At 45.1% G+C, this 14,367-nt stretch overlaps 1 protein-coding gene across 5 annotated transcripts in view; it reads left to right on the top strand.

The window, feature by feature from the left end:
* The window catches only part of cadm1a (cell adhesion molecule 1a), a 413,170-nt gene that overhangs the window by 318,030 nt on the left and 80,773 nt on the right, over positions 1-14,367 (top strand). For all 5 annotated transcript variants that reach the window (XM_029690810.1, XM_029690813.1, XM_029690812.1 and 2 more), the window contains one exon: positions 10,549-10,695. In XM_029690810.1, coding sequence (XP_029546670.1) covers positions 10,549-10,695 — 147 coding nt within the window. The remainder of the gene's footprint in view (positions 1-10,548; positions 10,696-14,367) is intronic.

Raw genomic sequence — 14,367 nt, 5'->3', positions numbered from 1 at the left:
ACACACCCACAGACACACACACATCCTCCCATCCCTCCCCCACACACACCCACAGACACACACACATCCTCCCATCCCTCCCCCACACACACCCACAGACACACACACATCCTCCCATCCCTCCCCCACACACACCCACAGACACACACACATCCTCCCATCCCTCCCCCACACACACCCACAGACACACACATATCCTCCCATCCCTCCCCCACACACACCCACAGACACACACATCCTCCCCTCCCTCCCTCCCCCACACACACCCACAGACACACACATCCTCCCCTCCCTCCCCCACACACACCCACAGACACACACACACCCACAGACACACACACACCCTCCCCTCCCTCTCCCACACGCCCACAAACACACACACACACACACATCCTCCCATCCCTCCCCCACACACGCCCACAGACACACACATCCTCCCATCCTTCCCCCCACACACCCACAGACATACACACACACATCCTCCCATCCCTCCCCCACACACACCCACAGACACACACACATCCTCCCATCCCTCCCCCACACACACCCACAGACACACACACATCCTCCCATCCTTCCCCCACACACAACCACAGACACACACACATCCTCCCATCCCTCCCCCACACACACCCACAGACACACACACATCCTCCCATCCCTCCCCCACACACACCCACAGACACACACACACCCTCCCCTCCCTCTCCCACACACCCACAGACACACACACATCCTCCCATCCCTCCCCCACACACACCCACAGACACACACACATCCTCCCATCCCTCCCCCACACACACCCACAGACACACACACATCCTCCCATCCCTCCCCTGATTCAGATGCTTTTCTGCACCACTTCTCTCCATCCATCCATCCATCCACGGACAGCTCCCACATGAACTCTATTTTCCTGGTCATTAGCACCACACAGGCCAGGCTTCCCCCTCCTTGTTTACTTCTCTTCTCCCTCTTTTTATTGGAATGCACTGCAAGTGTCTCCCCACTATCTCCTCTCTGAGTGGAGAGGAGGATGGTGATGAGGGAAGGAGGGAGAGAGGGAAGACCATTACAGAATAGCCTTTGAGGGATTTTCCCGGGTGTTTTCTCCTCCAAAGCATGGAGGCGTAGGAGGTCAGTTTATCAACAATGTCTCATAATCTGCATGTAAAAACGCCATGCCGTCGTTGCTAATTAGCCACTACAAAAGCTTCTTCAAACTCTTCTCCGGGGCGAGTAATCACAACTTAAGCGCTAGGCCCTTTTGGAATATGCTTCATGATTCTGGGTGACATCAGTTCATGTTAACAGTGAAGATGATGTGGAATCATTCTTAGCCATTCCCTTTGAATGAGCGAGCTATCTCAAATACTAAAACATCCTCAGTATTTAAGAAACCATTAACGTTTCTGAGGAAAATTAAGCCACTTGACGTCGTTGAATGAATCAGCATCATCACTAACAAACCTTTTGATTTTACTACTGTGCAATAAAATATCTCTATAATGTCCTCTTTACTCCATTGAATGAGATATGTTTCATCTTAAAAGCAGGACATTTCTAAACGGTGTAAATCAGGCTTAGTACATTTGCTTTTATTGAGTAGAAGCAGGGTTATTTTAGCCTGGTCCCAGATATGTGTGTGCTGTGCTGTAGAGCCAACTATGATTTAGCATGACATTGAACATAGGAGTTTGCAAGACGACACAAACAGATTGGGACCAGGCTAGGGTTCTTTGCATCAAAGCAGTATGTGTGAATATGAGACGGTGACTGGTTGGTTAGGGATTTTGGCAGGGCTGCATCACTGTGCATTTCTGTTGAACAGGGTCTCCCACTCACAGATGGAGGGGTCAATGGCCACTGCCACTCATCTGGTCCACAGCAGAATTGGATTGTGAAAAATCGCAGGGAGAGAAAAAAAAGAGCCTCTTGTTTTTGCGGGGACAGCAACAAAACTCACACAGACACACAAACACATGCAGGCACGCATGCACACACACACACACAGACAGAGAGAGAGACACAGACACATACACAGAATGCCATCGGATGAGAATCGAATCATCTAGGGTGCTTAGATACACATTGACTGTCAAACACACTCTCAGTGAGAAATGACTAGTTGACCTCTCAAATTCACCATGTCAAAATACAGCATTGTTTGTTTGTTCTAAAATGTCCCCTTAGCTGTGGTATGCCACATAAGCTAAGCGTAAGAACAAGCTACAGGCCTAGTTAAATGCTGGGAAAATAGACCGTTCAACACTAATATGACAGAACTGGTTAGATGTAACCAATACAGTGGCAAACTTGCTTTTCACCCAATCAATTATGTTAGTTCAGTGTTCATCTCAAGGTAGGACACCAGCCTTGTGCATATTAACAGGGTAAAAAGCTCTACAAGCACTCCATTAACATTCCAATAACGTTCTAGCAACATTACCTACTTTTTGGCAGTTAGCATTAGCAGAGTACAGTTCAACAAAGGGCGTGGCACAGTAAGAGCGCCTCACTGCGTCTGTTCAATAGCCTGCTGTGTGCTAGCTAGCCAGCTCAAGAGCCCCTTCTGTAAGCAACTCCCATGGTCAATGCTAATTTGACACCGGTGCTATTTTCTCTCATCGAACTTGCAGAGGGTGTACTGGGGGGGCTAGTACCGGCCCTAGCTGCCGGACCCTCTACGCTCTCCTCTACAGAGAGAACAGGACCAATGACGAGGGCCCAATGACCTTTCCAATCCAGCGGTGTGCTGCAGCCTTCAGCCAGCTGTCTGTGACTTGCACCGCATGTGGGCTTCTCCCAACCACTGGTGCTCCCTCATGTCAGGGCGAGCGTGGAAATGTACCACACACTAGCAAAGACATAACCGGGTCTCTTCTTTCTCACACACACACACACACACACACACACACACACACACACACACACACACACACACACACAGTGTAGGCTAGTGCTGCTGAACGTACAGAGCATCCTCATCTGACAAGTTGAATCTAGGCCAGAATGATCAATGCTCTGTGCTAGCGCTTTTGAACGTCACTAATTACATACAAAGATAATGTCACAGATCTGTTTGAACAAGTTATGCAAATAGAACCGATATGAATCCTTTCTTGCATGACGGCAAGCCTTGTTGATTGTTGACACATGCACAGAAAGCAAATGCACAGCAAAGCTTAGAGAGCCTTTAAAGGGGGAAACTAATGTTATATTGCACATGCTAGTTTGGTTCTGTGTTTACAAGATTCCATTTGCAAATAAATAATTAGATTCCTGTCAGTAAGGAATCAATTCATTGAAGCATAGATACAATAGCCATCCTCTAACTAATATACACATGTCCCTGTGCCCATTCTGGTACTGTTAGACCATATCTTTGCTTTTGTTTATCCTCTGATTTCTGGTCAGGTGCATGCAGGGTGAGTTGAGAGACTTTTCCCCCAACTCTTGTTGAGTATAGCTAGATTTTTGCTGAAGACTCATCCAATATGCAAACACATCTCTCCCATTGAATTTGCCAAGGTGGCTCCTCCTTGCTCAAACACATGTATATCTATACATGTATGTATGTTGAGCTGTAGCTCAGTCCCATCTGTAGGCGAGGCTACCGTGATTTATCCAACTCTCTCTGCTGCATTCCTTTGTTGTTGTTCCAAACATGTATGGCAGTAGATGCACACAAGGATAGTTAGAGGATTTGCCAAGGTACAGATCTAGACTAGTGGTATTGAGAATGATTGATCTGATCATCTGGGCACTGAAGCCATGTGATATGGTCCTACTCTGTCATGGTTTTCTGAGTTGAAGTTTTTGGATGCGGTTTCTGACGTGACACATTCACTATTTGTGTTGCTCATGCGGTGCCATCTCTTCTTTTGGTAAACACCTGCTAAAACATATTCTCATCATTTTACCTACTCATTTAATTTGGTCTAATTACCAAATTATGATAATGCCCTTTTTGTGTAAGAGCTGTTAAAAAAAAAAGGCCTGGAATTTTAGTCTGTTCAGGTGGGAGTTTTTGGCCCAGATCATGACATCACAAGCTGATATTATTCTGACCAATAACCAGTCATCTTTTATTTGCATATGTATCCTCCAAATTTGAAGGGGGTAAGCAGGGTAGGCTCACAGAGATCCTATTACATTACTTATTCTACGGGCTTTAGAGCAGGGGTATTCAACTCTTACCCTACGAGGTCCGGAGCCTGCTGGTTTTCTGTTCTAACTCATTCGTAATTGCACACACCTGGTGTCACAGGTCTAAAACGATCCCTGATTAGAGGGGAACCATAAAAAAATGCGGTGAAACTGGCTTCGAGGTCCAGAGTTGAGTTTGAGGGCTCTAGAATGTAGACGGTCCTATCCACCAATCAGTGCTGTGTATATAAAAATGTATATCAACACGCCCACACAATGGCAAAAGGAGGCTCAGGGAAATAAATGACATGATCAAAAGTATTTGGACACCTGCTACTCAAACATCTCATTCCAAAATCTTGGGCATTAAAATGAGGTTGGTCCCCCTTTGTTGCTTTAACAGGAAGGCTTTCCACTAGGAATGCTTTCCACTAGATGTGGAAACATTGCTGCGGGGACTTGCTTTCATTCAGACACAAGACCATTAGTGAGGTCGGACACAGATAATGGGCCATTAGGCCTGGCTCGCAGTCGGCGTTCCAATTCATCACAAAGGTGTTTGATGGGGTTGAGGTCAGGGCTCTGTACAGGCCAGTCAAGTTCTTCCACACCGATCTCAACAAACCATTTCTGTATGGACTTCGCTTCGTGCACAGGGGCATTGTCATGCTGAAACAGGAAAGGGCCTTCTCCAAACTGTCGCCACAAAGTTGGTAGCACAGAATCATCTAGAATATCATTGTATGCTATGGCATTAATATTTCCCTTCACTGGAACTAAGGGGCCTAGCCCAACCCATTAAAAACAGCCCCAGACCATTTTTCCTCCTCCACCAAACTTTACAGTTGACACAATGCATTGGGGAAGGTAGCGTTCTCCTGGCATCTGCCAAACCCAGATTCGTCTGTCGGACTGCCAGATAGCGAAGCGTGATTCATCACTCCGGAGAACGCGTTTCCACTGCTCCCAAGTCCAATGGCGGCAGCTTTACACTACTCCAGCCGACGCTTGGCATTTCGTATGGTGATCTTAGGCTTGTGTGCGGCTGCTCGGCCAATGAAACCCATTTCATGGAGTTCCCGACAAACAGTTCTTGTGCTGACGTTGCTTCCAGAGGCAGTTTGGAACTCGTTAGTGAGTGTTGCAACCGAAGAAATAAAATGTTTACACGCTACCCACTTCAGCACTCGGCGGCACAATAGCAGCACTTACAGTTGACCGGGGCAGCTCTAGCAGGGCAGAAATGTTACTTGTTGGAAAGGTGGCATCCTTTGACGGTGCCACGTTGAAAGTCACTGTGCTCTTCAGTACGGCCATTCTACTGCTAATGTTTGTCACATGGCTGCGTGCTCTAATTTATGCACCTGTCAGCAACGGGCTCCCGAGTGGCGCAGCGGTCTAAGGCACTGCATCTCAGTGCTAGAGTCATCACTGCAGTCCCTGTTTCAATTCCAGGCTGTATCACATCCGGCTGTGATTGGGAGTCCCATAGGGCAGCGCACAATTGGCACATCGTCCGGATTTGGCCGGGGTAGGCCGTCATTGTAAATAAGAATTTGTTCTTAACTGACTTGCCTAGTTAAATAAAAAAATGTTTAAAGGATGTGGCTGAAATAGCTGAATCCATGAATTTGAAGTGGTTTCCAAATACTTGTGTATATTTGGAGTTATTTTCATGATATAAACACAGTGATTTATTAGATTTACAGTGATGATTTAAAAGTACATTTGCAATCCAGATTAGGCTACTGTAGCTGTTGGTAGTGACTCGATAACGTTGACATTTTCTGGGTGACGTCTGTGTACGTTTGATGTTGTCATTAATGAGCATGTTCCCTCGTAATTATTCCCCTCACGACTCGTGTTCAAGTGTTTGTTCACCAGAGGAAGAACAAATAACCGAACGAACACCTCCCATGGTTTGAACTCCTAGCCCACTGTAGTAGGAGACTAAATTTAGCAGCATTGCCACGGCGACATCCGCTGCACTAGTTACCTTCCATGCTTAACCTTCTGCAGGATAACCTTTATCCGAAGAAACAGTGTTAGTGTAGGATATTAGCATATCATATTACCCTAGCATGTTCCCATAGCATATAGGCATATATCCAATAATGACGGTCCTTATTGAAAAGTAGGCTGAATTTGCTTCTTACGAGTGGGGAGCGTGCCTTTTTCTGGCGAGGTTCATTTTCAGGGCTGTTTGGGGTGTTGTTTGACAGGCTGATTTAAATCCTGTTTGTCTATCCTGGCGATTGCTTTCTTCCCCTGACAACAAGACATGCAAATTAGCATTTGATGTGTTGCAGGTCCATTCAGGTTCCCCTTATTAGCTCCCAGGGGAGGGAACAATAAATATTGAATGTTTTTTTTTTAGATATGCATCCAGGAGGCAAGAGATGAATCTTGGAGATGATGAAAATCAAAGACACTCTCTCTCGCTCTCTTGACTTTAATAAAGTAGCTCAAAACCATTTAAAGTGTGTACATGTGCGTGTTTATGGTTTCGAAGTAGATTTATGGGGAGATTTTCAGGTGCATGTCCACGGTTGATTTATGAAGTCTTCTATTGGCTTGTGATACGGACTGGGATCACACACACACACACACACGAGGTCAGCCATCAGTTGCAACCTTTACCAGGTTGCTCATAAAACACATACACACACTAGGGAGTCCTGAAACGACCAAGTTTCAATACAGGAATAATTCATATTTATCCCCAGATACCCAGGAAATACTGCAAAAATTGGAAGTGCCCTTTTAAATCCAAGATATGGTCTCTCGGGGTTCTCCCAAAATAAGATTGCCACATTGCCGTATTGGCTGCACCGGTATGTAAAGATTTCACAGCAAGTGAAACTTATATTTAGTAGTGATAGCGTAACTTTCATCGCCAATTACATTATTGTGAAACAGGCCGTTGATAAATTCAGAGCATTATCATGTTCCTCAATTAATTCAGTGCATTTCAGCAGTAGGCCATCTCGATACAGAGCGTGCTCAGGACGCACAGAGTGCAGGCCATAGCGTTGTCGAATCAGAAAAACTTTGTAACGGCAGTCAAACAAAAGTAAAATGACCAAAGTTGCTAAGCTAGCTAGATAACTTCCAATGAATATCTCCTATTTGGCAAAATGTAGTTGATGATTATGCAGATAGCAGATCAGCTCATGAATAACGGCGATAAAGAGAGGAAATTGTTTAAATAGCAAGGTGTCTTAACGGGGACCAACTCTGTTAAAAACATTACAAAAATCCCATATCTACCCTCATACCGTTTGTTGATCACAAATTCAATACCGAAGCTCTCAATGGCAGCAACATGAAACAGTGCAGAAAAGCGGGGTAAATGTTATAGCTGTATTTTGACATGCATACGTGAGAGGTGCTTTGATAATGCTACCTATGGATTACAGAATAAAATGAGGAATTTTCATGTGAGTCAGGATGTTGGGTTTCAGTGGGACTGATGATAGGAAAATAGCTTATTTAAGGCTGCTATGTGAGTCAATAGATCAATAATGCAAAATTGTAGTCTAAATCAAGTGTATGCTAAATGTTTCTGATCATAAAAAATTGGATCAGCTAATACTGTACAGTGCGCACGGAAAAGTATTCAGACCCCTTGACTTTTTCCACATTTTGTTACAGCCTTACTGAAATTAATAAAATAGTTTTTTCCCCCTCATTAATCTACGCACAATACCCCATAATGACAAAGCAAAAACAGGATTTTAGAAATGTTTGCTACTTTATTAAAAACATAAACTGAAATATTACATTTACATAAGTATTCAGACCCTTTACTCAGTACTTTGTTATAGCACCTTTGGCAGTGATTACAGCCTTGAGTCTTCTTGGATATGACGCTATAAGCTTGACACACATGTATTTGGGGAGTTTCTCCCATTCTTCTCTGCAGACCCTCTCAAAGTCTGTCAGGTTGGATGGGGAGCGTCGCTGCACAGCTATTTTCAGGTTTCTCCAGAGATATTTGATCGGGTTCAAGTCCGGGCTCTGGCTGGGCCACTCAAGGACATTCAGAGACTTGTCCCAAAGCCACTCCTTCATTGTCTTGGCTGTGTGCTTAGGGTTGTTGTCCTGTTGGAAGGTGAACCCGTCGCCCAGTCTGAGGTCCTGAGAGCTCTGGAGCAGGTTTCATCAAGGATCTCAGTACTTTGCTCCGTTCATCTTTCCCTCGATCCTGACTAGTCTCCAAGCCCCTGAAAGACATCCCCTCAGCATGATGCTGCCACCACCATGCTTCAGCATAGGGATGGTGCCAGGTTTCCTCTAGAAGTGACGCTTGGCATTTAGGCCAAAGAGTTCCATCTTGGTTTCATCAGACCAGAGAATCTCTTTTCTGAAAGTCTTTTGTTGCAGTTTGGCAAATTCCAAGCGGGCTGTGATGTGCCTTTTACTGAGGTGTGGCCACTCTACCATAAAGGCCTGATTGGTGGGGTGCTGTAGAGATGGTTGTCCTTCTGGAAGGTTCTCCCATCTCCAAAGAGGAACTCTAGAGCTCTGTCAGACTGACCATCGGGTTCTTGGTCACCTCCCTGACCAATGCCCTTCTCCCCCGATTGCTCAGTTTGGCCCGGTGGCCAGCATTAGGAAGAGTCTTGATGGTTCCAAACTTCTTCCATTTATGAAAGCTGGAAGCCACAGTTTTCTTGGGAACCTTCAATGCTGCAAACATTTGTTGGGGACTTTCAATGCTGCAGACATTTGTTGGTGCCCTACAACAGATCTGTACCTCAACACAACACAATCCTGTCTCGGTGCTCTGCGAACAATTTGGTTCGACCTCATGACTTGGTTTTGGCTCTGACATGGACTGTCAACTGTGGAACTTTATATAGACAGGTGTGTGCCTTTCCAAATAATTTCCAATCAATTGAATTTACCACAGGTGGACTACAATCAAGTTGTAGAAACTTCTCAAGGATGATCAATTGAAACAGGATTGCACCTGAGCTCAATTTCGAGTCTCATAGCAAAGGGTTTGAATACGGTATTTTTAATAAGGTATTTTTGTTTTTTTATTTTGTATAAATTTGCACAATTTTGCAAAAAAGTGTTTTCGCTTTGTCATTATGGGGTATTGTATGTAGATTGCTGAGCATTTTTTTTATCCATTTTAGAATAAGCCTGTAACGTAACAAAATGTGGAAAAAGTAAAATGGTCTGAATCCTTTCGAAGGCAATGTACATGAGCAAACTAGAATAAAGATGATCATTAGCACTCACCTCAACTTATCTAACATTTCCCCAGCCAAATTTTTACCAAATATTTAAATGGAGATTCAGTGAAAACAAAGATCTGACATTGATTGATTTATCTAGAGGAGTCCCCCACGCTTGTCTCAAAGCATTGTGATGATGCTGTCCAAATCAAAATGGTGCCTGAAATTATCATATAAGTCAGGGTTTGCCAAACCCGGTCCTGTCCTGCCCCCCCCCCCACGGCCCGCACAGTGACCATGTCAGCTTGCATGCTCCCGGCCCGCCACAGGAGTCGCTATAGCACAAAGGGACAAGGACTTCCCGTCCGGCCAAACCCTCCCCTAACCTGGACGACGCTGGGTCAATTGTGCGCCGCCTCATGGGTCTCCCGGTCGCAGCCAGCTGTGCTGAACCTGCGTCTGTAGTGACGCTTCTAGCACTGCGTTGCAGTGCCTTAGACCGCTGCGCCACTTGGGAGATGATGAGAACTCTAAACTGTATTCGGGTCTTATCTGCAGTCCGTCAGTGTCAATTATGCGTGTGCTTTGAATTTATGGCAACTTTGTGTGAAGTAAATACGCGAAGCTCATGCGACAACCTGTTTGAATAATGTCCTGCACATGTTGTGGAATTGCATTAGTGCGACATTGGGGTAAAATGTTGTCATTTCCCAGGTCTTGTCATTTAATTTTTTCGGGAAATGTGAAGAGTGGTCCCTGGACAGTCCCGGAATCCTGGTTACCCGTGTTAATCCCTAATACACGCTGACTTGAAGAAGCAAGTACATCATTTGTCACCTAACTCTGCTGGGGTTTCTCCCCACTCTTCTTTGCGGTTGCTTTGGAGTATTAGAGAGAACTTTAGGGCTTATTTTGATTTAAGTGGGTATACATAACATGTTGTTGTTGATCTCCAACAAGTAGGGGAATAATATCAAAAGGTAGTAATACTTGAATTCAATCCATACAAACCAAATTGTGCTCACTCAGATATAATATTTTCACACCTTTTTAGCACAGTTCCAGCAACTATGGTGGATGTCTAACCAGGTTAAGTACAGCTTGGTTTTTCTTGGCTTGGCTTGGCTTGGCTTCGTTGGTTTGAAAAACTATACTGCACACAGCCTGCCAGTTGTAATGATGAGTGTTTGTCTCTGTCTGTGCCCTGCAGTCCAGAGTCAGAACCTGGTGACGGACAATGTGGCGGTGGTGGAGGGAGAGGTGGCCGTCATCAGCTGCCGGGTGAAGAACAACGACGACTCGGTCATCCAGCTCCTCAACCCCAACAGACAGACAATCTATTTCAGAGACGTCCGACGTGAGTACCACACATACACACAGACATGCATACATTCACCCACACACACACAGAGACAAGCATACACACACACACCTTGGAAATAGATAGGCCTGTTACACTGAGTGTACAAAACATTAAGAACACATGCTCTTTCCATGGCATAGACTGACCAGGTGAAAGCTATGATCCCTTATTGATGTCCCTTGTTAAATACACTTCAATCAGTGTAGATGAAGGGGAGGATTTTTTTAAGCTTTGAGACAATTGAAACATGGATTGCGTATGTGTGCCATTCAGAGGGTGAATTAGTAAGACAAAATATTTAAGTGCCTTTGAATGGGGTATGGTAGTAGGTGCCAGGCACACCGGTTTGTGTCAAGATCTGCAACGCTGCTGGGTTTTTCCACTCAACAGTTTCCTGTGTGTATCAAGAATGGTCCACCACAAATTTTTATTGGTCACATATTTAGCAGATGTTATTGTGAGTGTAGTAAAATGCTTGTGTTCCTAACTCTAACAGTGCTGTAGTATCTAACAGTTCGCAACAATACACACAAATCTTTAAGTAAAAGAATGGAATTAAGAAATATAAATATTAGGACGAGCATTGTCGGTGTGACATTGACTAGAATACAGTAGAATACAGTATATACATATGAAATGAAAAAAACAGTATGTAAACATTATTAAGGTGACCGGTGTTCCATTTTTAAAGTGACTCTAAGTTGCACGGTTGAGTAACCGTGTGGTAGCCAGCTAGTGATGGCAGTCTGATGGCCTTGAGATAGAAGCTGTTTTTCAGTCTCTCGGTCCCCACTTTGATGCACCTGTACTAACCTTGCCTTCTGGATGATAGCAGGGTGAACAGGCCGTGGCTTGGATGGATGTCATTGATGATCTTTTTGGCCTTCCTGTGACGTCGGGTGCTGTAGGTGTCCTGGAGGGCAGGCAGTGTGCCCCCGGTGATGCGTTGGGCAGAGCACACCACTCTCTAGAGAGCCATGCAGTTGCAGGCGGTGCAGTTTCTGTACCAGGCAGTGATACAGCCAGACAAGATGCTCTCAGTTGTGCATCAATAAAAGTTTGTTAGGGTCTTAGGGGCCAAGCCAAATTTCTTCAGCCTCCTGAGGTTGAAAAGGCACTGTTGCCCCATCTTCACCACACTGTCTGTGTGGGTGGACCATTTCAAATTGTCAGTGATGTGTACGCCAAGGAACTTGAAGCTTTTGACCTTCTCCACTGTGGTCCCGATGATGTGGATGGGGGTGTACGATTAGGTCCTTTGTTTTGTTAACGTTGAGGTAGAGGTTATTTTCCTGGCATCACTCCGCCAGGGCCCTCACCTCCTCCCTGTAGGCTACCTCGTCATTGTTGGTAATCAGGCCCACTACTGCTGTGTCGTCTACAAACTTGATGATTGAGTTGGAGGCGTGCGTGGCCATGCAGTCATGGGTGAACAGGAGGAGGATCAGTATTATGGAGGTGTTGTTTCCTACCTTCACCACCTGGGGGCGGCCCGTCAGGAAGTCCATGATCCAGTTGCACAGGGCGGGGTTCAGACCCAGGACCCCGAACTTAATGAGCTTGGAGGGTTCTATGATGTTGAAGGCTGAGCTGTAGTCAATGAACAGCATTCTTACATAGGTATTCCTCTTGTCCAGATGGGATAGGGCAGTGTGCAGTGCGATGGCGATTGCATTGTCTGTGGATCTATTGGGGCGTTATGCAAATTAGAGTGGGTCTAGGGTGTAAGGTGGAGGTGATATGATCCTGAACCAGCCTCTCAAAGCACTCCATGATGACAGAATTGAGTGCTACAGAGCGATAGTCATTTAGTTCAGCTACCTTTGCTTGGGTACAGGAACAATGGGGGACATCTTGAATCAAGTGGGGACAGCAGACTGGCATAGGGAGAGATTGAATATGTCCGTAAACACTCCAACCAGCTGGTCTGCACATGCTCTGAGAACACGGCTAGGGATGCCTTCTGGGCCAGCAGCCTGGCGAGGGTTAATACGCTTAAATGTCTTACACACGTCAGCCACGGAGAACGAGAACCCACAGTCCTCGGGAGTAGGCCCGGTCGATGGCACTGTGTTATCCTCAAAGCAGGTGAAGGTGTTTTGCTTGTCCGTGAGCAAGATGTCAGTGTCCGCGACGTGGGTGGTTTTCCCTTTGATTGTCTGGAGTCCCCGCCACATACAGCTGAAGTCGGAAGTTTACATACACCTTACCCAAATTCATTTAAATTCAGTTTTTCACAATTCCTGAAATTTAATCCTACTAAAAATTCCCTGTCTTAGGTCTGTTAGTATCACCACTTTATTTTAAGAATGTGAAATGTCAGAATAACAGAAGAGAGAATGATTTATTTCAGCTTTTATTTCTTTCATCACATTCCCAGTGCGTTAGAAGTTTACATACACTCAATTAGTATTTAGTAGCATTGCCTTTAAATTGTTTAACTTGGGTCAAACGTTTCAGGTTGCCTTCCACAAGCTTCCCACAATAAGTTGGGTGAGTTTTGGCCCATTCCTCCTACAGAGCTGGTGTAACTGAGTCAGGTTTGTAGGCCTCCTTGCTCGCACATGCTTTTTCAGTTCTGCCCACATATTTTCTTTAGGATTGAGGTCAGGGCTTTGTGATGGCCACTCCAATACCTTGACTTTGTTGTCCTTAAGCCATTTTGCCACAACTTTGGAAGTATACTTGGGGTCATTGTCCATTTGGAAGACCCATTTGCGACCAAGCTTTAACTTCATGACTGATGTCTTGAGATGTTGCTTCATTATATCCGCGTAATTTCCCCTCATCATGCCATCTATTTTGTGAAGTGCACCAGTCCCTCCTGCAGCAAAGCAACCCCACAACATGATGCTGCCACCCCCGTTCTTCACGGTTGGGATGGTATTCTTCGGCTTGCAAGCCTCCCCCTTTTTCCTGCAAACATAATGATGGTCATTATGGCCAAACAGTTCTATTTTTGTTTCATCAGACCAGAGGACATTTCTCCAAAAAGTACGATGTTTGTCCCCATGTGCAGTTGCAAACCGTAGACTGGCTTTTTTATGGCGATTTTGGAGCAGTGGCTTCTTCCTTGCTGAGTGGCCTTTCAGGTTATGTCGATATAGGACTTGTTTTCCTGTGGATATAGATACTTTTGTACCTGTTTCCTCCAGCATCTTTACAAGGTCCTTTACTGTTGTTTTGGGATTGATTTGCACTTTTCCCACCAAAGTACGTTCATCTCTAGGAGACAGAACGCGTCTCCTTCCTGAGTGGTATGACGTCTGCGTGGTCCCATGGTGTTTATACTTGCATACTATTGTTTGTACAGATGAACATGGTACCTTCAGGTGTTTGGAAATTGCTCCCAAGGATGAACCTTTTTTTTCTGAGGTCTTGGTTGATTTCTTTTGATTTTCCCATGATGTCAAGCAAAGATGCGCTGAGTTTGAAGGTCGGCCTTGAAATACATCCACAGGTACACCTCCAATTGACTCAAATTATGTCAATTAGCCTATCAGAAGCTTCTAAAGCCATGCCATACTTTTCTGAAATGTTCCAAGCTGTTTAAAGGCACAGTGTAACGGCCATCGAAAGGAGTAGACCAAGGCGCAGCGTGGTGAGTGCTCAACATTAACTTTTAATAGAACACTTTCAACAAAACAAGAAAACGAACGACAGCTA

Source organism: Salmo trutta, chromosome 15 (genome assembly GCF_901001165.1).
Source record: "Salmo trutta chromosome 15, fSalTru1.1, whole genome shotgun sequence".
Classification (NCBI taxonomy): Eukaryota; Metazoa; Chordata; class Actinopteri; order Salmoniformes; family Salmonidae; genus Salmo; species Salmo trutta.
This window is presented reverse-complemented; position numbering and strand designations above follow the sequence as displayed.